Raw genomic sequence first — 24,746 nt, 5'->3', positions numbered from 1 at the left:
CAATTCCATTAAATCAACATTTATTTTGCCCTACTGTGTTTAGGGCAAATAACTAGATATTGGGGAAGGTAACAAAGAAATGAGACAGTTACTTCTCTCATGTAGGCTGCAATCTTATAGAAGGATAAGACACAAATCCAGGTATCCATAGAACACAATAAGTGCATTGGAAGATTGAAAAAAGACTTATGAGCACTGAGGATAAAGAACTGAGAAGAGGGATCAGTTCTCTGGAGATAGATAAGGAGTCTGTTGGAACTGTGGTTGGTCATTGTGTTGATCAGAGTTAGTGAGTCTTTCAAAGGGCAGGTAAGTGACAGAATGGATAGAATGCTGGGCCTAAAGTCAGCAAGACTCAACTTCCTGAGTTCAAATTTAGCCTCAAATACTTATTGGCTATGTGACCCTGGGTAAATCACTGAATTCTGTTTGCCTTATTTCTTCATCTGTAAAATGAGCTGGAGTAGGATGTGGCAAATCACAGCAGTATCTTTGCCAAGAAAACCCCACATGTGGTCACAAAGAGTCAGAGACAACTGAAATGACTAAACAACAAGTCTTTCCAAATTGATTATCTTTACACTAGTGTTGTTATTTTGCAAATTATTCTAGTCCTGTTCACTTCACTTTGCATCTGTTCATACAACTCTTCCCAGTTTTTCTGAACCCCTTTGAACCATCCCCATCTGAAACCATCATTTCTTATAGCACAATAGCATTCCATCACACTCATATTTACCATATATATATATATCAACCATCCCCCATTTGATAGATATTCTTTCAGTTTCCAATTCTTTGCCACCACAAAAAGAACTGCTTTAAATATTTTTGTATAAATGGGTTCTTTTCCTCTTTGATCTCTTTGGAGTATAGCCCTAGTAGTAATATCACTGGGCAGATTCAGCTTAATAGCTTTTTGGACAAATCTCCAAATTACTTTCCAGAATGATGGGACCAGTTCACAGGTTCACCAACAGTCCATTGATATACCTATTTTCTCACATCCCTTCCAATATTTGTCATTTTCCTTTTTTGCTGTCTTAGCTAATCTCATGGGTATGAGGTGGTACCTCAGAGTTGTTTTAATTTGTATTTCTTTATTAGTGATTTACAGCATTTTTTCATATGACTATTGATAGTTTTGATTTCTTCCTCTGAAAACTGCTGTTCATATCCTTTGACCATTTATCAATTGATAAATTTATTAATTAATCTTGTAAATTTGACTCAGTTTCCTATATATTGTAGGAATTAGACTTTTATCAGAGAAATCATTACCAACCTTTTGAGAGAACAGTTTTCAACTGAACAGAGGGAATGGAAATCAGATTGTAAGGGGTTGAGAAAAATGTAGGTAATATGAAAGATTAGTAGTGTTGGGAAGGAGAAAAATGTGCTGATAGCTGGGTAGGGTAGATAGTTCAGGGAAAAGCTTTTTACTTTCTTTCTTTTTCTTTTTTTTGCAGGGCAATGAGGGTTAAGTGACTTGCCCAGGGTCACACAGCTAGTGTCAAGTGTCTGAGGCTGGATTTGAACTCAGGTCCTCCTGAATCCAAGGCCAGTGCTTTATCCACTGTGCCACCTAGCTGTCCCTTTCTTTCTTTTTTTAAAATTAAAACTTTTTTTGGTGGGGGAAAGTGTTTTAGAACTGGGAAAACCTGAGCATGTTTGTAGGCAGATCATTCAAAGCTGGTAGAGAGGAAGAAAACAAAGGTGCTGGAGGAGTCAGGGAGAAATGGAATCAAGGACAGAGATAAAGGAATTAGTTTAGTAAGAAGAAGAGATACAATTGTATTATCAGGGGTAAGAAAATGGGGAATTATAGAAACGTTTTAAGGAATAAAGGAATAGGAGCTAAGAGCACTTGTATGATACAGTCTTGTATAATAGGAAGTGGGAAGCTAAGTCATTAGCTATGAGGGGATAAAACATGACTTGAGGATGCAGGAAAAAGCTTGAAATGTTTGCTGTGCGGAATAAGTCAGTAAAAATGTAGCCTATGGTTTACTCATCTCTGGAATTTCTGTGCATTGTTGAGCTGAACACAGGGGTAATTTAGATGCTAAATGCATCCCAGATGGCTTAAACCTCCATCCAGATATTCTGGGGTTCTAGATCATCTCTATTCAGTCACAGCAACAAAACAGCAGGTGAAGAAAAGGAACATACATTTTATTTTTTTTATTTAAAATTTTTATTTATAGTTCCTAATTTTCTTCCTTCCTTCACCCCCTCTCCTACCCACTGAGAAGAAAAGAAATACAATACCCATTATATATATGAAGTCGTGCAAAATATTTCCACATTAGCCATGTCGGGAATAAAAAAAAAGTAAGAAAATCAAAGAGAAAAATGTATGCTTCGATCTTCTCTCTCTCTCTCTCTCTCTCTCTCTCTCTCTCTCTCTCTCTCTCTCTCTCTCTGGAGGTGGATAGCATTTTTCATTATGAATCTTTTGGAAATGTGATGGATCATTGTATTGATCAGAGTAACTAAGTCTGTCATAGCCAATTATCGTTACAATATTGCTTTTGCTGTATATAGCGTTCTCCTTGTTCTCCTTACTTCACTTTGCATAGGTTCATAAAAGTCTTCCCAGATTTTTCTGAAACTATCCTCTTCATCATTTCTTCTTCTTTTTTTTTTTTTTTTGGTGAGGCAATTGGGGTTAAGTTACTTGCCCAGGGTCACACAGCTGGTAATTATTAAGTATCTGGGGACAGATTTGAACTCAAGTCCTCCTGACTCCAGGGCCGGTGCTCTATCCACCATGCCACCTAGCTGCCCCCTCTTCATCATTTCTTACAGCACAATACTATTCCATAACAATCCTATAGTACAACCTGTTCAGCCATTCCACAACTGAATAAGCATCCCCTCTGTTTCCAATTCTTTGCCCCCACAAAAAGAGCTACTATAAATATTTTTGTTCATGTGGGTCCTTTTCATTTGATCTCTTTGGGGGTACAGACCTAGTAGTCTGTAACGATTGGAATATCGCCACCTGCTGGATACTTACTGTAGAAGAGTTCTGCCCATGAAGCAAAGGTCTTTGAGGGCAAGACCGGGCGTCAGGAAGTGACGGGGGCTAGTGGGAGGAGGAAGGAAGAGACTGGCGCTCAGTCTCGCGCTCTTTCCTTGGGACTCTGGTGGAGAGCGGAGCTAGAAATGTGCTCTCCCTTTAATAGATAGGAATCTAGGCCTTTCTCTCTCTCTCTTTACCAAATTCTTATTCTCCTTAATAAATGCTTAAAAGTCTAACTCTTGCTAAAGCTTATAATTTATTGGTGACCACTCATTAGATATTTTAGACAGACTAGCTAGAATTTTAGCCCTCAACAGATGGCTGACCACGAAGAGGAAAGCTAAACCTCAGTCTTCTGATCTTCTGGTTGGGTAAGGAATTTTCTCTACCCTCTCCCTTTAAGTCTAAGTCAAAAGGTATGCACAGTTTTATAGCCCTTTGGACGTAGTTACAAATTGTTCACTAGAATGATGGAACCAGTTCACTGCTCCATCAAAAATGCTTTAGTGTACCTATTTTTCTATATCATCTCCAACATTTCTATCTCTTGTTTGGTCATGAAACTCTTCCCTTATCTATAAATCTGACTGAACTTTTTTCTATGTTCTCCTAATTTGCTTAAGATATCACTCTTGGGGGTGGCTAGGTGGCGCAGTGAATAAGCATCAGCCCTGGATTCAGGAGTGCCTCAGACACTTGACACTTACTAGCTGTGTGACCCTGGGCAAGTCACTTAACCCCCATTGCCCTGCCAAAAAAACAAACAAACAAAAAAGATATCACTCTTTATGTCTAGGAACATAAGCATAAAACAATTATTCAGGATTAAAACAATTATTAAAATATAAGGAAATAATCTCACATGTCACTCTAGTAATTAGGGTCTCATCTTTGAGTCAATAGTTGGGGGAGAGAGGAGGGAGGAAAAATTCCCCAGAAAACTGAAGTTCCGAGATGAAGGAGGGCATCACACCTGGACTGGAGTTTGAAAAGACTTATTCATTCATAGTCCAATACTTTTCATTTTCTCAGTCATAGAGAATGGTGTTCTTTCTCTGCTCCCCTCAGTTCAGTTCAGTAGCCCACAGAAAAGCTGAATCACTGAGGCACTCACTCCAGCACTTTGTGCTATCATCTCTTTCAACAGGTTCCTGGGCTTCCTTTGTCTCTGGAAATGGAACATATTAAAGCACACACAACTGATCGACAAACCATATCCCACAACATCCTACTGCTCCTGTTGGGTTTGCTGCCTCTGTAGCTCAGGAGCACAGCTGTACCTCCCAGTTGCCACACACAATCACTTCTCTACACACTCCCCTTCAGTTTATGGCTATTTTTTTTTTACCCCTAGAATTTCTTTCTCCTTCCCATGATGAAATCCCCTGTACTCAATCAAGTACTATGTGTTACAGGATTTTAATAATGGGAAATTCAATCAGGCTCATCCTAGAGATCCAGGGTCACAAGGCCCCTATTACTGTTGCTTTTAAGAATTGTTGAGGGGCAGCTAGATGGCTCAGTGGATAAAGCACCAGCCCTGGATTAAGGAGGACCTGAGTTCAAATCCAGTCTCAGAGACTTGACACTTACTAGCTGTGTAACCCTGGGCAAGTCACTTAGCCCCAATTGCCCCGCAAAAAAAAAAAAAAAAAAGAATTGTTGAATAGAGGGGGAAGTTAGGTGGTTCAGTTAGATAAATCACAGACCCTGGATTCAGAAGGACCTGAGTTCAAATCCAATCTCAGACACTTGACACTTACTAGTTGTGTAACCTTGGGCAAGTCACTTAACCTTCATTGTCCCAAACCAAGGGGCCCACAAACATTATGCACCATAAACTTGTAGTGGGTGAAATCAGTCCAATTTAATTACTTTCTTCAATGATTCTGTCTCTAATTCACAGGTACATGTAATTCTTGGATTTATGCAACCACTGTTAAAGAATTGATCTAATACACTGCATGTTCTTGTTTAGGCAAGACAGTCTTTCCTACAAATATATAAAAAGAAACATACTATTGATACACTTCTTTTTTTTCTTTTTTTTTTTTAGTGAGGCAATTGGGGTTAAGCGACTTGCCCAGGGTCACACAGCTAGTAAGTGTTAAGTGTCTGAGGCCAGATTTGAACTCAGGTCCTCCTGACTCCAGGGCTGGTCCTCTATCCACTGCACCACCTAGCTGCCCTACATTTTTTTTATGGCAACAAACATTTATTTTATTTTTTCCAGTTACATGTAAGGGTAGTTTTCAACATTCATTTTCTTTTTTTCTTTTTTTTTAAAAATTAATAAGGTAATTTTTTTTCCATTACATGTAAAGATAGTTCTCATCTTTTGTTTATACAAGCTTTACAATTTCAGATTTTTCTCCCTCCCTCCCCTCCCTTCCCCCTCCCCTAGACAGCAGGTAATCTGATATAGGTTATATATATATATATATATATATATGCACACATACATACATACACACACACATATATACACACACACATATATACATATATACACACACATATATACACATAATAACATTAATCCTATTTCTGCATTAGTCATGTTATAAGAGAAAAAAATCAGAGCACTGATGAAAAACCTCAAAATAGAAAAAAACAACAGCACCAAAAACAAAAGAAATAATATGGTTCATTCAGCATCTATACTCCACAGTTCTTTTTTTTTTCTTGGATTTGGAGATCCTCTTCCATCATGATCAACATTCATTTTCATAAGATTTAGAGTTCCAAATTTTTCTCCCTCCCTTTCCTCCCCACTCCCCAAGATTGCAAGCAAGTTATATATGTACAATCCACAAGTATTCTTTTTATCAGTTCTTTATATGGGGGTGGATAGTAAGCTTCGTCATTAGTCCCTTGGGATTGTCTTGGATCATTGGGTTGCTAAAAGTAGTCAAGTCATTCACAATTACTCATTGAACAATACTGCTGTCACTATACACAATCTCTTCCCAGCTCTGCTCATTTCACTATACATCAGTTTGCGAGTCTTTCCAGGTTTTTCTGGGATCACCCTGTTTGTCATTTTCTAGAGCACAAGACCACTCCACCACAATCATATAGCACAGCTTCTTCCGTATAGATACACTTCTATATACTACACATAGCAATGGCTTTGGAGTTAGAGAAGCAAGGTTTAAAAATCACACCTAGGAGCAGCTAGGTGGCGCAGTGGATAAAGCACCGGCCCTGGATTCAAGAGTACCTGAGTTCAAATCCGGCCTCAGACACTTGACACTTGCTAGCTGTGTGACCCTGGGCAAGTCATTTAACCCCCACTGCCCTGCAAAAAAAAACAAACAACCCACAAACAAACAAAAAATCACACCTAAGTCAAGGTCACTTGTGTGACTTTGGGTAAGTTTCTGGGTCAGTTTGAACCAGATGACCTCTGAGGTCCTTTCCAAATCCAAATCTATGATATTATGAACAAAGCTCCCATAGTTCTCCTGGGCAAAGGAATGAGCAAATGCTACTAAGAGATGTGGGAACTAAAAGGGGGGGGGCAGCATGGAGAATGTAACTGTGCATAATGCCAGAAGAGAGGACAAATGCCACCTTCTGGAGAATTAGCAACAAGGCAACAATGCCCAGATTGCAGAGGAGTTGAGACTGGAAGCAGCAGGAGGTGGGAGTGGTGGCACACCCCTCCAAGAAGAGTTGAAGAGAACAGCACATGGTTCATGAACTCCCTTATATCTCCCACATTCTCCATTGATGCTGTCTGAATGAGACATATTCATATGGGTTTCTTGGTTATTTAAATAACTAGTGTTGAAGAACTGATTCAGTACTCAGCATGTTCTTGTACAGAGCCTTACAGTGACAATAGCAATATTAATAAGGTGTTTTCCTCATCTGTAAAGTTTTGAGTTTGGCCCCCAAGAACTCTAAGAACTTCTAACTCAAGTTGAAAAATCTGTTTTCCAGAATGTTGTACCCTGTGGATACAGGGGAGGAAGGCAACAAGTCAACAAGCATTTATTAAGCTCTTACAGTGTGCTTATGTTGTACTAAGTGTACCTACTATATTTAAGGAACTATGGATACAAAGCCCACAAAAAGAAAATTGGTTGTTGTCCTAAAGAAGTAAGGGTTATTAACTTTGTGTGTGTGTATGTGTGTGTGCATGGCTCTTCTGACAGTCTGGTGAAGCCCCCCAACCCCCTCCCTGAATAATATTTTTAAATAGTTCTGGGTTGGACATGGGCACAGGCAGAAGAAGATGGGGCCAGGATGGGGGCAAAGATGGGGCGGGGGGAGGCACAACAGGGACAGACTCAAAGGCAAGTGGGCTGAGATGGGTAAAGGTCTTCTTTCTCTAAGGTCTCAAGTCAAGTCCCCTATCAGACTATGTCTGGATGTTGTTGCTCTGCTTTTATTTGGAGTTGGGGGTTTTTTTGGGTGGGGGGAGTGGTGGCTGGGAAGAGCAGGAGAGGAGACACAGAGATGGGTGGGGAGAGAGAGAGAGAGAGAGAGAGAGAGAGAGAGAGAGAACGAACAGCATTGTACAGTCAAGGTCTTCTTTTGGAATGAGGATTTCTTTCAGAATTCTTTACATACTCAAATATCCATGATAATTTATGAAAGCTAGAACTGTCTGTAATTGAAGGAAATGCTAATTTAGTCAAGAGGCTAGAGAAATAAAGATGTAATTGTTTTCCCTATCCACATTCACAGGCCCCCCTGAAATTTATCTGCATTGCCGCCCCCACAATGAGACCTCAGGTTAAGAACCCCTGTACAAGGGAATACAACATCCATAAAGATAAGAAAATAAAAGATAAATTGAGGAAGGAAAAAAAGCACAAGCCATTTTGGGAGAAAGAAGAAAGGTTTTGCAAAGCCAGTAATACTTAAGCTGAAACTTGAAGGAAGATAAGGTTTTGAAGAGGCAGAGATGGGAAAGCTGAATAATATTCCAAGCACAGAGGACAGCTTCTTCAAAAGCATTCTGGGGGAAAAAAAAAAAAGCATTCTGGGAATAAGAAGTAAGTTTGATTTTTCTGGATCAAAAAGTGCATAAAGAAAAGCAATATGGCAGGTGGAGCCAAGATGGTGGAAGAAAGACATTAAACACACAGAGCTCCTGACACAAAACAGCAATAAGACAAGCCCTGGAGTGGCAGAACCCACAAAAAGACGCTGAGATTATTTTCCAGATTAAAGGGGGCCATACTAGGCTGTGAGCAGAATCCAACCCCCTGGATTGCACCAACACAGACCCCAAACATGCTGCGTATGGGGAATTTACCCCCAGCCTCTGAATCAGCAGTAGTACCAGCCTTCTGGAACTAAGCTTACCGTCAGGTGAGAGGCCTAAACGGCTGGCCCTGGGGGGAGGAAAACACAGGGGTGTCTGTGGGACCTGAGAAGGCGTTCTGATATCCCACCACAGCAGGGAAACAGGAAGAAATCTTGAGCATCATAGCACTCTGCTGGCTGGTTAACTAGCAAGTTGGCTTGAGGTTACCTTTGGACCAGAGACCAGGCCAGGTGAGAGAAAAACCTGCCCTCTCTCAACCGAAACACCTGGGACCCTCTAAGGTTTGATACACTGTAACCTGCAAGTAGGGCCCTACTGTAAGAGGGAGCTAAAAAGTCAAGTAAAAAAACTGCAAGATGAGCAAGCAAAGAAAGTTGAGAATAATAGAAAGTTTCTTTAGCAACAAGGAAGATAGAGGTGCACCCTCAGCAGAGGATAACAACCTCAGGGCCCCTACATCCAAAGCTTCCAAAAAAAATATGAATTGGTCTCAGGCCATGGAAGCACTCAAAAGGGACTTTGAAGAGAAAGTAGGAGAGATAGAAGGAAGATTTAGAGAGGTGGATGAAAGAATGGAAAGACAAATGAGAGCAATGAAGGAGAGCTATGAGAAAAAAATCAATAGCTTGAAAAGCCAAATGGAAAAGGAGATAAAAAAGCTGTCTGATGAAAATTATTGCCTAAGAACAAGGATTGAACAAATGGAAGCTAGTGAGTTCGTGAGAAACCAGGACACAGTAAAGCAAATCCAAATGAATAAAAAAAAATAGAGAGGGCAATATGAAATATCTCCTTGGAAAAGCAACTGATGAAGAAAATAGATCCAGGAGAGATAATTTGAAAATCATTGGACTACCTGAAAACCATGACCAAAATAAGAGTTTAGACGGCATCTTCCAAGAGATTGTCAGGGAAAATTGCCCCGATATTCTAGAAGCAGAAGGCAAAATAGAAATTGAAAGAATCCACCAATCACCTCCTGAAAGAGATCCCAAAAGGAAAACCTCCAGGAATATTATAGCCAAATTCCAGAGCTCCCAGGTCAAGGAGAAAATGTTGCAAGCAGCTAGAAAAAAGGAATGCAAATACTATGGAGCTCCAATAAGGCTAAAACAAGATCTAGCAGCATCTACATTAAAGGACCAGAGGGCATGGAATATGATATTCCAGAGAGCAAAGGAACTGGGACTACAGCCAAGAATCATGTATCCAGCAAAACTCTGGGTCCAGGGCTGGTGCTTTGTCCACTGTGCCACCTACCTAACCCATGATGACATCTTTAAAATACAGTTGAGGGGTAGGAGGAACAGACTGGGGGAGGGGGAAGGGGAGAGATGGTCTGGGGAGAGGTAGTTCACATGAAGGAAACAAGAAAAAAGTTTATGGGGGGGGAGGGGAAGAAGAGGAAGGAGTGGGGGAATGAGTGAACCTTACTATCATCATAATTGGCTCAAAGAGGGAATAACCTACATACTCAAGTGGGTATAGTAATATATTTTTGCCCTGAGGGAAAGTGGGAGGGGAAGGAGATAAGGGCTGTTGGGGAGAAGAGGGGAAAGAGGAAAAGGGAGATTGGGGGAGAGAGCAGTAAAAAGCAAAATACTTTAGAGGAAGGTGAAGATGTTCTGCATAATTGCACAAGTATGACATGTTGAATTGCTTGAGGGAGGAAAAAAATTTAGAACACAGAATTAGCTCAAAGACCTTAATCTCATCAGAGTGGGCTCAAGCAGGGGATAACATTCACACCCAACTGGGAGGAGTAATCTATTTAACCCTACAGGAAAGTAGGAGGGGAAGAAGATAAGGAGGGAAAGGTGGGAAAAGGGAGTACAGAGTGGGGGAGGGGGCAGTCAGAAGTAAAACACTTTTGAGGAAGAATAGGGTAAGATAGAAAATAGAGTAAATATCATGGGAATGGAATAGGATGGAGGGATATAGTTATGATGATTGATTATAATGGTAAAATGTATGGTACCTACTTTGCTGGGCTATTATGAAGAAAATTCTTTGTCAAATTTAAGGTACTATATACAGGTTATGATGAACAGGATACTATCAGAAAAACCTGGAAAGACCTACATGAACTGAAGCAGAGTGAAATGTACTGTATATAAAAATAACAGCAATAGTGTAAGATGATCTGCTGGGAAGCATGTGGGTATTTTCAGCAGGGCAATGATCCAATATAACCCTGAAGGACTTATGAAAATTGCAACCCATCAACAGAGAAAGAACTAATGGTATCTGAAAACAGATGGAAACACATTTAAAAAAAAATTTTTTTTAACAATTCCTTAACCTGAAGTTTTGTTTTTTAACTGTTTTCTCTCACAACCTATCTAATGTGGGAATGTTTTCCATGACTACTCATATATAACTTATTTTGAATTGCTTGAGTTCTTGTGTGGGGTGGGAAGGGAGGGAGAAACAGAAGTTGGAACACAAAGTTTTAAAAAATTGATGCCAAAATTTGTTTTTACATATATTTTGGAAAATAAAATTCTAAGAATGAAAAAAAAAAGCAATATGGAATAAGTCCCAAAAAGTAGACTTAAAAGGCCCTTGACAGGCCTTAACAAGGGAATTTGTATTTTTATTCTAGAGCAGGGGAGGGATATGATCATAAATCTTAGAAATTAGCAATAAGGGGGCAGCTAGGTGGCACAGTGGATAAAGCACCAGCCCTGGATTCAGGAGGACCTGAATTCAAATCCAGCCTCAGACACTTGATGCTTACTAGCTGTGTGACCCTGGGCAAGTCACTTAACCCCAATTGCTTCAACACGCCCCCCCCCAAAAAAAAGTAGCAAAAGGAATATCAATTTGGCACTTGGGTAGAGGATAGATCAGAGAAGGGAGTAATTGGATGGAGGAAAACCAATTTGAAATGGATTGTTATGGTACAGCTGAAAGGTAATGGGGAGTCTAGACTGGGAGAGATGTGGTATGACTAAAGGAAAAAGGAATGAAAGAGATGATATGGAGAATTGAGAATGTTTGATAACCTGGATGGGTGGTGGTGGTGGTGAGGGAAAGTGAAGAGTAAAAGATAACTTCCAGTGAGCACCCCCTCAAATTCCACATCGTCATATGGGTGACTCTCATTTGATCCTTACAATAACCCTGGGATTTGGTCCTATTATTATCCCCATTTTACAGATGAGGAAACTGAGGCAAACAGGTTCAGTGACTTCCCTAGGTTCACATAGCTAGTAAGTGCCTGAGGACAGATTTGAACTTGTCTTCTGGTGGTACCTTCTTTGTTTCTTTGGGGGTTTTTTGGTGAGGCACTTGGGGTTAAGTGACTTGCCCAGGGTCACACAGCTAGTGTTAAGTGTCTGAGGCCGAATTTGAACTCAGGTGCTCCTGAATCCAAGACTGGTGCTCTATCTACTAGCCACCTAGCTGCCCCATTCTGGTGGCACTTTCAACAGAAATAGGGAAATTGGAAATCGAGATGGAGATGGAGGGAGAAGATAATGAGTTCTGTTTTGATCATTTTGAATTTGAAATGCCTATATTTGGAGATGTATGAGTGGAAAAAGCATGCCACAGTGCTAAGTGCAAAAGGCAGTCCCTGCCCTCAAAGAGCTTATAATCTATTGGGATACACAACATGCAAACAAATATTTCAAAGATATATCCAGGATAAATAGGAAATAATTAAGAGGGAAAGCACTGGAATTAACAGGTGCTAGGGAAGGCTTCCTTAGAAGGTGAGATTTTAGTTGGGACTTAAAAAAAGTCAGGGTACTTTCATTTGGGCTGAGCTGAGGCAATTCAAGACTGTTTACAAAGATAACAAAGATAAGGAAGGAGCTTAAGTCTAGAGGATGAATATAACAGAAATATACAAATAAAGAATCCTACAAAATTAGCACCAGAAGACATGCAAGTAGTAATTGTAGATCCAGTGAAGAAGGCGTCATTTAATATTTTAATTGTTTAAAGAGAATAAAAAGTCCTTATGAAATCAGCTTGAAGTGATATGATGGTGAGTGGCAAAAAACAACAGCCAAATCACAGTGCCGGTGGATGGGACACTTGACCTGGACTCACGAAGTCTCAGTCACTTACTAGCTGTGTGACCATGAGTAAGTCACTTACCATCCCTGGGTCTCAGTTACCTCATCTGAAAAGGAGGGGTTCGGACTATTCTGTTCAACTCAAGAAGCATTTATTAAGCGCTTCCTCAGGTATTGTGCTAAACGCTGGGGATACAAAAAGAGGCAAAAAAGTCTCTGCCCTCAGGGAGCTCACAATCTAAGGGGTGAGACAACATGCAAATATATAAAAAGCAAACTATATTCAGGATAAAGAGGAAATAATGAACAGAGGGAAGGCACTGGAATTCAAAGGGGTTGGGGAAGGAATACATAGCAGCCCTTATGGACCCCAGGCGAGAAGCCATACCCATTGGATAGGGTTTTAGGGGGAGGGGGGAGAAGAGTGTTAGGAGACAGAGCCCACGTGAAATTTAAAGACCGCGCCTTTAGCGAGGGGGTGGGGTGGGTGAAATTCCACCTTGGCGCCTGCGCACGACTAGCGTTCGGAGAGGACGCCAGGCCTAACTCCCCTCCCAAGCCCAAGCGGATCTAGACAGAAAGGGAAGGACTTTCCTAACAGTCACTTTCGCCCGGAAAAGGCGGGGCCCGCCACCGGAAAAGGCAAGGCCTTGCCACCGGAACGGGTTGAACCCTGATCATGGTGGCTTTTTAAATGCAGGCGGGCTTGCCTTTGTCCTTTTTCCGCTGCGGAGGTTCCAGAAGCAGGATGGCTGGGCAGGGCTGTGCAATACAGCACGTGGTGCAGGCACCCAGAAAGCCGCAGGGGCCTGGGTCCCGTTTATGCCCCTTGGAAGTTGTAGTCCTGAAGTGGGTAACAGTTCGGGACCTTTCCTGACGCGGGCGGTTGAGGTGAGAGCTCAGGCAGGCAGTGGCGGTACCTGCCGAGGCAGGGCCGAGCTCCGTCCCGCCCCTGACCCGCACGCCCGGGCGCGATGACGGCGAGGGGACGGAGGCCGCTGCCCAGACCGGCAGCACCGCGCGGAATCCGGCCTTACCGGAACTATGGGCCGGCCCGGGGAGAGTGGGGCCTCTCGTAACGTTGAGAAATTTTTAGAAGCATAAAGATTGTATTACATAAAGTAAGATGTCTTTGTTTTAGTTTTATGCACATATACATTATATGTTGTATGCCTGTATTATGGTCCATATGCCCTTGGGTCATGCATATTGCATATTTCGTGTGTGCGGCCCCTTCCGCACCACACTCCGTACGTACAAGTGGTTGCTCCTTTGAACTGGGGAGGCGATCGTACATACTCGAGCAGATTGGTTGGCTCCACGACTATTTGATCATTTGCGTGTAGGATTTATTTTAAGCCGAATCTCCAGCGTTAAGGCCCAGTTTGTCCTTCAGGTAAATCTGGCTCTATTAAAAGCCACTCTTGGCTTTCTCGTGCTTGCCTTTTCAGCTAGGGCATATGGTGTAGGTGTTTTGATCATTTAAAATTGCCTAGTTTGACTTTATTTAATTCATTTGGGCTTTTATCCAGGAGCCTGTTGTATTTGATAGCACAAATAAGACACTGAAGGTTTATTTTGATCTAATTCAATTTGAATTTGAAATGTATGACAAGTTGGTCTAATTGTGGGAAGATGAGTAGTCAATGCAGATTTAAAAGATTTCAGAGCTGGTGAGCTTTGGTTAAGTTGCTCATAGCTAGATGCTTTCTACCCTTTTTATATGCAAGCTGACTTGATTCTACTCTTCAGTAATGACTTACTTTTCCGGACCCCATTTGGAGTTTTCTTGGCTGAGATACTGTTTTTTATTTCCTTCTCCATCTCATTTTATAGGTGAGGAAACTGAGGCAAACAGGGTTTTGTGACTTGCCCAGGGCCCCACAGCTAGTGTTAGAGGCTAGATTTGAACTCAGATGAGTCTTCCTGACTCCAGGCCTGGCACTCTATCCACCTTGCTGCATCTGGTTATGCATAAACTACTAATTTTCTTAAGACTATAATTTAGTGAAGGTAGGGTCTTCTGACCGCCAAGTCAGTGCAAGTCTTTGCCATCTACACTTAGTCTTGGGCACTGGTTAGCTCTTAATCTATTGATTTGATTGTGTAATAATCTTGATCATTTTCAGACTGCCTGTTTTATAAAACAGGGGCACAAACAAGTCAATTCCACGTGTTCAGAAGTCCTAATTAGCATAACATTGTAGAGTCTTTTTTCTACCTTTCAAGTCTTAAAAATCTATATACCTTGAGAACTCAATTCTTGATATCTTTATAAATCTTCATAAATCATAGCTGTTTGCTTCTAATTCAAATGATAAATGACTTCTGTCTTTATATAGGACATGGAGGACTTTTGAGTATCCCTGGCTATGCCCTTTATTCCATGTGAGCATGCATAAAGGCAGTTTGGGACTTAATTCTTAATTTCACCAGAGTTTATGCTTGTTAGTCATAGGAACATATGCACTAATGTAACACTAATGTAAAGTTGAATATACAAGACATGACACTACTTACACTGAGGTCTACCCAGCATTGTACATCCAGCCTTTATTTCTGTCAGACAGAAAAGCAATAGCTGGGTACTCAATTAGGAACATGATATTCTTGAAAAAATCAATACTTGGAACAGAGTTCATTTCTTTATGTGCTCCTGTCATTTTTTTCTGGTTATGGTAGAAAATTACTTATCATTGTAAAACTAAGAATTTCTCAGTTCTGGGACAAATAGTAGGACTGAATCCTCAGGTATTCATTGGCATAATGATGATTTTTAAAAATAAAAAATTGCCGTTTACCCAACTGAGTGCTTCCTTGAAGTAACTTGAAATCTGATGTGCCATATGATTACTTTGAGTAAACTTTTATCAGCCCAAGAAAATTCGAAATTTCAAATAGTTTTTTTTTTCTTTCTTTCTTTAAGGAAACTAAGATCTTTTGACCAGGATCAGAACCAAAAATGCTGACTACTATTAACCCTATTGAGGTAATTAAAGTTGTATCTTACATTTGCCTGCATGTTTGTTCTCATATCTTGGATATTCAGAATTTCCTTTTTTGTTTTTAAATCATTGGCATAATGATGATTTTAAAAATAATTTGCCGTTTACCCAACTGAGTGTTTCCTTGAAGTAGCTTGAAAATCTGATGTGCCATATGATTACTTTGAGTAAACTTGTTGACCCAAGAAAATTCAAAATTTTAAATGTTTTTTTTTTTTTCTTCCTTTAGGAGATCTTGTCCAGGATTGGGGTCAAAAAATGCTGACTACTATTAAACCTATTGAGGTAATTAAAGTTGTATCTTACATTTGCCTGCCTGTTCTCATATTTTAGATGTTCAGAATTTTTTTTTTTTTAATCATTGGCATAATGATGATTTTTTTAAAAAAAATTGCCGTTTACCCAACTGAGTGTTTCCTTGAAGTAGCTTGAACTCTGATGTGCCATGATTACTTTGAATAGACTTGTTAACCCAAGAAAATTAAAAATTAAAAATTAAAAAAAAATTTTTTTCTTTAAGGAAATGAAATCTTGGATCAGGATTGGAACAAAAATGCCGACTAATAATTAAACCTATTGAGGTAATTAAAGTTGTACCTTCCATTTTGCCTGCATGTTTGTTCTCATATCTTGGATATTCAGAATTTCCTTTTTTGTTTTTAAATCATTGGCATAATGATGATTTAAAAAAATAATAATTTGCCGTTTACCCAACTGAGTGTTTCCTTGAAGTAGCTTGAAATCTGATGTGCCATATGATTACTTTGAGTAAACTCGTTAACCCAAGAAAATTCAAAATTTAAAATGGTTTTTTTTTCTTCATTTCTTCCTTTAGGAGATCTTGTCCAGGATTGGAGTCAAAAATGCTGACTACTGTTAAACCTATTGAGGTAATTAAAGTTGTATCTTACATTTGCCTGCCTGTTCTCATTTTAGATGTTCAGAATTTTATTTTTTTTTTAATCATTGGCATAATGATGATTTTTTTAAAAAAATTGCCGTTTACCCAACTGAGTGTTTCCTTGAAGTAGCTTGAACTCTGATGTGCCATGATTATTTTGAATAGACTTGTTAACCCAAGAAAATTAAAAATTTAAAAAAAAATTTTTTTCTTTAAGGAAATGAAATCTTGGATCAGGATTGGAACAAAAATGCCGACTAATAATTAAACCTATTGAGGTAATTAAAGTTGTACCTTCCATTTTGCCTGCATGTTTGTTCTCATATCTTGGATATTAAGAATTTCCTTTTTTGTTTTTAAATCACTGGCATAATGATGATTTAAAAAAATAATAATTTGCCGTTTACCCAACTGAGTGTTTCCTTGAAGTAGCTTGAAATCTGATGTGCCATATGATTACTTTGAGTAAACTTGTTAACCCAAGAAAATTCAAAATTTTAAATGTTTTTTTTTTCTTCATTTCTTCCTTTAGGAGATCTTGTCCAGGATTGGAGTCAAAAATGCTGACTACTGTTAAACCTATTGAGGTAATTTAAAGTTGTATCCTTTGCCTGCATGTTTGTTCTCATATCTTGGATATTCAGAATTTTAAAAAAATCATTGGCATAATGATGATTTTTTAAAAAATGCCGTTTACCCAACTGAGTGTTTCCTTGAAGTAGCTTGAAATCTGATGTGCCATATGATTACTTTGAGTGAACTTCTGTCAACCCAAGAAAATTCAGAATTTAAAAAAAAAATTTCTTTCTTTAAGGAAATGAGATCTTGGATCAGGATTGGAACAAAAATGCCGACTAATAATTAAACCTATTGAGGTAATTAAAGTTGCATCTTCCATTTTGCCTGCATGTTTATTCTCATATCTCAGATATTCAGATTTTACTTTTTTTAAACAGTCCTTTGTTGATAGAAGTTTACAATACTGTAAGCCAAAATTCCAGCAGGATTTTTTTTCTTAATTTGAGAGAATTTATACAATAGCCAGAAGGTAGGAAGCAATCTATATGCTAGCAAATATTACACATTTCCTACCACATAAGCAGAATTGGCGTTGGAAAGGACTTCAGAATCCAACCCAAACTTTACCATGAGGGTGAGCCCTCAGGCAGCCCATTCTACTTACAGCTTTTGTTAGGAAGGTTTTCCTGATATCAAGCCTTATGGAATCAATATATACATGAAACAGTAGTTCAGATTTTATGTAGTGCCTATGTGACCTTAGGAAGTCACTTGACCCGTTTGGGCTTCCATCTCTAAAATAGTCACACTTAAGTGTGACTTTTACCAATTGGGCCTTTTACCAATCTTAATCTGTGACCCTAAATTTGCTGCAGTTCCATTGCTACTGGTTCTGCCCTATAGGGCTCCATAATAGAATCAAGTCCATGTCACTGCCCTTTTTAAAAAAATTTATTTTGGGAGGGCGGTGTCTTAAAGATATTGAGACTGAAACCCAGAGAAATAAGACTGCAGAAGCAGTACATTAACAGAACATGCAATGTATAAACCACTGATGAAGCCATGCTTTTATAATTAGCAAAAAAAGCTATAAAAGCAGTGGTATGGAGTTGTTAACCAGTCATTTTTTTATTCTAACAGACATTTCTGAAGTGGGGTACCAGATCTGGGATCTGAAACAATAAAACTTCATAATTGTGGTATGCATTTGCATGAATTTAAAAGACAATTTTGCATGTGAGCCCTTAAGTATTATAGAAACATTGATATTAAAATTCATTCATAGGAGTTTTGCTGGTTTAATGATGGTTTGACAAGTTTTTGCCATTTACCCTACTGAATATTTTGATGACTTAGTCACCACCTGCTGTCTCTTTAATATTGATCCTATATCCCACTTGTCCAAGTGTTTTTTTCATCCCAAGAGAGGATCCCTGGCTAACTTTTATTGCGCAACCGTACCTGTAGTTTAAAAAAAAAACAAAACCTTTAATAACCAGACATAATTTGCCAGTGAATAGATTTATTGGTAGGTTGGTTTCATGTCCATAGTGGTTAAGATAATAATTTTAGCTTCTTTCCCTTCCATTTAAGGAGTTTTTGTTGACCTTTGAGATATAGTCCTAGAAGCAGGGGGTGGATAAGAAAGGAAGGTGAGGTAATAAATGGGAAGTCTGTAGGGACCAGATCATGCCACTATATTTAGGTGGGTCCTTATCACTTGGACTATTCTGCCTCCTTCCCATTCAATCTCCCTTGGCTCCTGTCACTTTGAGAATCAATTATAAATCCTTTGTTTAAACTTGAAAAAATGTTTCTACAGAATTCATTACCAATTTAATGTTTCCTCTGCAAACTTTTAGCTTTGATAAAGATATATGGCAGCAGTGATGGAGTGGGAAGTAGAAGACGGAGACCAAACTTTCTACTTAAATGATTTGTCACCATGTTGTCTTCAGTCAGCTATACCATTGTTCTTCAGTTGTGTCTGATTCTTCGGGACCCCATGGATCATAGCACCCTGGTGGGCCAGTCTGATGTTCGGTGTGATGTGCTCTGCCTCTAATAAAGACCATATGCAGCCTTGTACTCCTTTTATATCTAATGACAGCCATCCCTGGGGGGATGGGGAGAAAGAATTTGCAAAATAATTTGGACACAATGAATTTGGTTTCAAGTGTGCAATCTTTTATTATACTATGTTAGGGAATGCTTATTTTAGTTAATAAATTTAAAAATCTTGAGCATAACCTTGCTAGCATGTGAAATGAGTGCAGTTTGCTGATTTGAACGTTGCCCAATTTGATTTCTATATTGACCATCTGGTGATGTCTATATGTAGAGTTGCCTTTTGGGCTGTTGAAGTGAATCATCTTGACAAAACTCAAGTCTTTGCCCTGTTTCATTTTGTTCTCTAAGGCCAAACCTGTCTATTACTCCACTTATCTTAATTTTCTCTTTAGCATTCCAATTCCCTATCATGAGTGTCTTTCTGGTGTTATTTCTAGAAGATGCAGATCTTTACAGAACTCATCCAGCTTTGACCTTTTTAGCATCAGTGGTTACAGCACAGTCCTATATTAACTGATATTGAACAATTTACCAGGATAGTGACTAAGTGTCTTTGGTTCATCCACAGTTATCAGCATAGATCTGTTGGGCCAATCTCACCATTTTTATTCAAGCTAAACCCTTTGTCTACAGAATACTCCTTAAAACAATTACACAAAAGTAATCTGTAATTGAATAATTTGCAAAAGTTTACATAATGAAGTACAAAATGCACACCAACAGACTAAAAAGAAATTTGTGTAGCACTCAATTTTACAAAGCTGGAGTAAGTTATAAGAAAGCAAACTTCTCAGTGACTGGTTTAATTTGAGAGATGTGGATGAGAATTTAAATTTGCTCTCAAACATAACGGTCTAAATATTTTTATATATTCCTGAACTGACATGTTCAGAATGCAGCCCAGTTTTAAAACTGCATAGAAAACCAGTCTTTGAATCTAGAAAGATCTTTTAAGAATTTTCTGCCAATGAAACCTCAGGTCAAGGTTAATTTTTCTAAATTGAACCATAATTATATTCCAATAGTTATTTAAAAGCTATGTTAATAAATGTGAAACAAGCTTTGAGCTGGTTCCTCTACATGTTTATTTTTGAGACTTTAACTTTACCTAGAACTAAGATCTTAATCCACTTTGTCAGTGCCCCAGCTAACAATATCTGAAAATTACATAAATTTTAAACTTCATGAATTTGTGCCAACATCATTTTTTTCTTTTGGGGGGGGGGTTGGTGGGGTCAGGGCAATGAGGGTTAAGTGATTTGCCCAGGGTCACAGCTAGTAAGTGTCAAAGTGTCTGAGGCTGGATCCACCTAGTACAATCATTTCACTATTTAAATGTTTCCATCTTGTGGCATGAATTACACCTTTTAAAACCTGATAACATTTCACAGAACGAAACACTATTTTCATCCCTTCTCTGCTACGACATGCCCAGAAATGCTTCTCTTGCAGGGTTACACGTGGCAACTTTGCTTATTCCTTGACTTGTCAATTATAATTCTTGTTATATCATGACTTCTTTTGGTCTCCTTAGAACTAGCATTTGGTCAACTTTGCATTTTTAGAGGTTTGAAATACAATTTTTAGTTTGTTCCCAAAGTTGGACATCTTTTTATAGTTTTTTCCACCACAAGCCCAAAATACCAAACATGACTATTCCTCACTTGTAGCAATAACTGAACCTGGTGCGTATGCTGAAATAAACTCTTGAAGCTGTTGTTGGCACTGAATTAAATAAATATCCCTTTGCTCTAAATGTTCTTCACCACAGAGTTCAAATGGAAATACTGCATTTGGAGCTATACAAAATGCAGCAGCCCCTAAAAGAAGAAAAGAAATGTTAGTGTAAAATTTTAGAGTTACAAAGATACTCTTTTTTTTTTTTAAATGTAAATTTGTTTTAACGATATACTTTTTTCAACTAAAATGTTACAGCTAGGTGGCGCAGTGGATAGAGCACTGGCCCTGAATTTAGGAGGACTTAAATTCAAATCCAGCCTCAGACACTTGACACTTAACTAGCTGGGCAAGTCACTTAACCCCAACTGTATCACCAAATAAATCTTACTCGAAGCCGTGTGTGTGTGTGTGTGTGTGTGTGTGTGTGTGTGTGTGTGTGTGTGTGTGTGTGTGTGTGTGTGTGTGTGTGTGTGTGTGTGTGTTGGGGGGGGTTGGTGGTGAAGTAAAAGCATATACTTAAATTGGTTTGACCTTGAATAGATGATGCTAATAATTAGCTCATCTGTATTAAAGGCAGCTTGGTATAACACAAGGAAGCTGATTTTCATTGGTTATGGGGATTTTATTACAGGGAGTTTACTTATAATAGTAAAATCAGGTCAGGTCTGGACCAAAAAAAATTGCTACTTGAAACACTAAACAATGGTTAAGGAAATTATAGTGAAGTTTTACTCTGAGGGACAACTTTTAAAAAATTTTTTTTTAGTGGGGCAATTGGGGTTAAGTGACTTGCCCAGGGTCACAGAACTACTTAAATGTCAAGTGTCAGAGTTCGGATTTGAACTCTTGAATCCAGGGCCGGTGGTCTATCCACTGGGCCACCTAGCTGCCCCTGAGGGACAACTTTTGATGCAATTTAATCATGATATAGGATGGCTATCATGTGGCAGCAGTATTCTACTTGCTCTGCTTTAGCTCCAGTGGTCAAACTAGGAGCAGTGGGTGGAAGTTGAAGAGACAAATATATGCTTGATGTAAGCACTTAACATAAATCCCAAAGATTTACAAATTACCACTATAGATTAAATATAAACTACTATATCTTTTATCAAAATACTTTATTGAACTGAGAAATTTGAGAATGAAATGCTTATTTACTCAATTCTATTTTAATTTTTCATTAGAAAATAAGTTTAAATCATTTTAAGAATTAATATTGCAGCTACATAACATAATTTAGAGCACAGAAAATGGTATAAGATGCCACACAAAGTACACTATTAGTTATTTCACTACCTTTGTCTAAGTTGGACTGGACTTGTAAGTGTGTTAAATGCATTTTTTTTTTAAAATGCAAGTGTTTTATTAAACACATTCACAGACTAATATATAACTTTGTTTATAATAAGGACCTATCAGTAATGATTTATATTAAGAGAAAAAAGTCATTAAAGCTCAAATTGTAATCTTTAATTTTATGGCTTTATTTTTATATAACATTTAGCATGCATTTATAAATATATCGCTGGGAAAATTTAAATACATTCAAAGTATATAATTTTTTAAAGTATATAAATTTTTATAAGTGATTACCATATTTCAGCGTCAGAGATGTTTCAAATAATAAAACTGCAATTAAAACATCTTCTTTAAGCACCAGATTTCTTAAACTCAACCTAGCATGTGCTTCAGATAGAGAAACTCTGAGGAAAAAAATATTTTAGTCAAGAGTCAAAGTACTTTAACATTTATAGGAATAAAAAGTGCTGACAAATAAAATCAGAACACATAAGTGTGGATGTTTGTGTTTTAAAGACCAAAATAGTTTAATCCCTTTTCCAAGGTTATTTCTAGCATTATTTCAAAAGCAGTTCTAAAAATCTAAGCATCAACAAACCAATGAGATTTAAAATTAAGTACAATTGAATGAATGAAACATACTTTGACAGTCACTTTGATTCCCCATCCGCTTTATTTATACCAAAATTTTTTTTAAACCAGTGATCTTTTTTTTATCCCATAAATTAACCCATTTATTGTTGGACTATGAGCTACAGATATTTGATGGGGAAAAGATTTTACTGGTCTTTCAATTCCTTCAGTCTTCTGATGGTAGATTTGACTGTAACTGCAGAGGTGGTATTGTAGGTCCATGCACTACCAGCTACTGTTTTCATACAGGATCCACAATGCCAGATACTCACAGCCCGTCTCTTCATTTTGGTCTTGCCACAGAAGGAGCAGGTATACTTGGCATGCTGGCTAATTTTGATTTTCTTCACCATTTTTCTGAGGGGTGCATCATAACGCGTTCCATATTTACCAATAATTCCGACCTTCTTGGTGCATTTAGCCATGTTGCCAGTTGCGGCCCAGAACTTGGAGAGGTTACACCAAATTTCTAATTTTTTTAACATAGTTTTATTTTGTGTTTTCTGGTTTTTTATTTCTGTATAATTTCAGTCTTTCCAGATTTTATTCTTCATTTTCATGAATCCTAATTATTCTATGCATATCAATATACCATAACGTAGCCATTTAGTTATCTTTTTTCCTAAAAAAGCAATGACAAGGGGGCAGCTAGGTGGCACAGTGGATAGAGCATTGGCCCTGGATTCAGAAGGACCCGAGTTCAAATCCAGCCTCACTTTACACTTACTATCTGTGTGACCCTAGGCAAGTCACTTAACCCCAATTGCCTCACCCAAAAAAAAAAAAGCACTGACAAATAATGCTACTATAAATATTTTTGGACAGCTCTTTTTCCTTTAAACAGCATTCTCAGGGCTTATTTCCAGCAATAGAATTATTGAGTCCAAAGATATGGTTATCTTATAAAGATTGCTTTAAAAAAGATTCTTCCAGTTGGAAATCCCATTGACAGTGATTATATTTGTTTCTCCACAACCTCTACAGCATTGAGTTTTATCATTTTTAATTATTTTTGCCAATTAGGTGGGATCTAGTATTTCAAAAGCTTTTTTCCTGTTTCCCTGAGGAGAATTTTCTAAAACAAATCCTGACTAGTTCTCATTAGCTTCTACTTCCCCAATTAAAATTTTTAGGAATTATTTTCTTCAGTGAGCTTTTATAACCTCATTTTCCATTTGGCCAATTCTACTTTTTTTTATTTAACATTTCATTTTTTCTCCCAATTACATATGAAAACAATTTTGAACATTCATTTTTTAAAAAAAATTTTGAGTTCCAAATTCTCTCCTTCCCTCCCTTCCTCTCCCCCTCTTTGAGAAGGCAAGCAGTTTGATATAGGTTACACGTGTACTGTCATGCAAAAAACATTTTCATATTAGTCATGTGAAAGAAAACAGGCCAAAAAAAGAGAAAGTTTTTTTAAAAGCATGCTTTAATATGCAATCATACTCCATCAGTTCTTTCTCCGGAGATGGATAGCATTTTTCATCATACATCTTTTGGAATTGTCTTGGATCATTGTATTGCAGAGAATAACAGTCATTCACAGTTGATCATTGTACAATATTGCTGCTATTGTGTACCACATTCTCCTAGCTCTGCTCTTTTCACCTTGCATCAGTTTATGTAAATCTTTCCAGGTCTTTCTGAGAAAATCCTGCTTGTCATTTCTTATATAGTACAGTAGTATCCCATCACATTCACATTTTACAACTTAAATAATAATAATAAATATTATTTATTAAATTTATTAAAAAATAATAATAGGCATACTCTCAATTTCCAATTCTTTACTACCAGTAAAAGAGTTGCTATAAATATTTTTGTATGTATAGGTCCTTTTCCTTTTTTTTTTTTAATCTCTTTGGATTATAGACCTAGTAGTGGTATTACTGGTTCAAAGCATATGCATGGTTTTGTAGCCCTTTGGGCATAGTTCAAAACTGATCTACAGAATGGCTGGATTAGTTCACAACTCCAGGGTATCAATTTTCCTACATCCCCTTCAACATTGGTCATTTTCCTTTTTTGTCATATTAGCTAATCTAATAGATGTGGGGTGGTACCTCAGAGTTGTTTTAATTCACATTTCTTTAATCAATAGTGATTTAGAGCATTTTTCCACCATATGGCTATAGATAACTGATTACTTTGGCTGAAAACTATGTTCATATCCTTTGACCATTTATTATGAGAATGGCTCTTATTTTTATAAATTTGATTCAGTTCTCTCTATATTTTAAAATGAGCCATTTATCAGAGAAACTTGGTATAAAAACTTTTCCAGTTATGACTAATT

General features: G+C 38.0%; 2 protein-coding genes, 1 long non-coding RNA gene and 4 other non-coding genes across 9 annotated transcripts in view; 5 read left to right on the top strand and 2 right to left on the bottom strand.

Annotated features, from left to right (window-relative positions):
• The first annotated feature begins 13,011 nt into the window (after window positions 1-13,011).
• On the top strand, window positions 13,012-18,847 carry LOC122736873. 3 transcript variants are annotated; one of them, XR_006354219.1, is made up of 10 exons: window positions 13,012-13,231; window positions 15,267-15,329; window positions 15,575-15,630; window positions 15,866-15,926; window positions 16,181-16,235; window positions 16,464-16,524; window positions 16,779-16,833; window positions 17,061-17,121; window positions 17,906-17,964; window positions 18,628-18,847. It is a non-coding gene; the product is annotated as an uncharacterized LOC122736873 (long non-coding RNA). The 3 variants fall into 3 exon arrangements; XR_006354221.1 differs by lacking the exon at window positions 13,012-13,231 and adding an exon at window positions 13,249-13,461; XR_006354220.1 differs by lacking the exon at window positions 13,012-13,231 and adding an exon at window positions 13,565-13,736.
• Window positions 15,414-15,500, top strand: LOC122737789. Its single transcript, XR_006354564.1, has one exon. It is a non-coding gene; the product is annotated as a small nucleolar RNA SNORD87 (small nucleolar RNA).
• LOC122737790 lies at window positions 16,012-16,101 on the top strand. Its single transcript, XR_006354565.1, has one exon. It is a non-coding gene; the product is annotated as a small nucleolar RNA SNORD87 (small nucleolar RNA).
• Window positions 16,610-16,699, top strand: LOC122737792. Its single transcript, XR_006354567.1, has one exon. It is a non-coding gene; the product is annotated as a small nucleolar RNA SNORD87 (small nucleolar RNA).
• LOC122737791 lies at window positions 16,906-16,989 on the top strand. Its single transcript, XR_006354566.1, has one exon. It is a non-coding gene; the product is annotated as a small nucleolar RNA SNORD87 (small nucleolar RNA).
• Window positions 18,848-19,853: 1,006 nt separating the features above from the next.
• Window positions 19,854-24,746, bottom strand: part of MCMDC2 (minichromosome maintenance domain containing 2) — a 32,561-nt gene continuing 27,668 nt past the window's right edge. The window contains 2 exon segments of the mRNA XM_043979279.1: window positions 19,854-20,655; window positions 22,109-22,218. Coding sequence (XP_043835214.1) covers window positions 20,489-20,655; window positions 22,109-22,218 — 277 coding nt within the window. The 3' untranslated portion in view covers window positions 19,854-20,488.
• On the bottom strand, window positions 22,594-23,081 carry LOC122736872 (60S ribosomal protein L37a-like). Its single transcript, XM_043979281.1, has one exon. It carries the CDS (start codon window positions 22,930-22,932, stop codon window positions 22,594-22,596), a length of 339 nt encoding a protein of 112 aa, XP_043835216.1. The 5' UTR covers window positions 22,933-23,081.

The sequence above is a fragment of the Dromiciops gliroides genome, chromosome 1 (genome assembly GCF_019393635.1).
Source record: "Dromiciops gliroides isolate mDroGli1 chromosome 1, mDroGli1.pri, whole genome shotgun sequence".
Classification (NCBI taxonomy): domain Eukaryota; kingdom Metazoa; phylum Chordata; class Mammalia; order Microbiotheria; family Microbiotheriidae; genus Dromiciops; species Dromiciops gliroides.
Note: the sequence above shows the minus strand (reverse complement) of the source record. Positions and strands in the feature narration are given on the sequence as shown.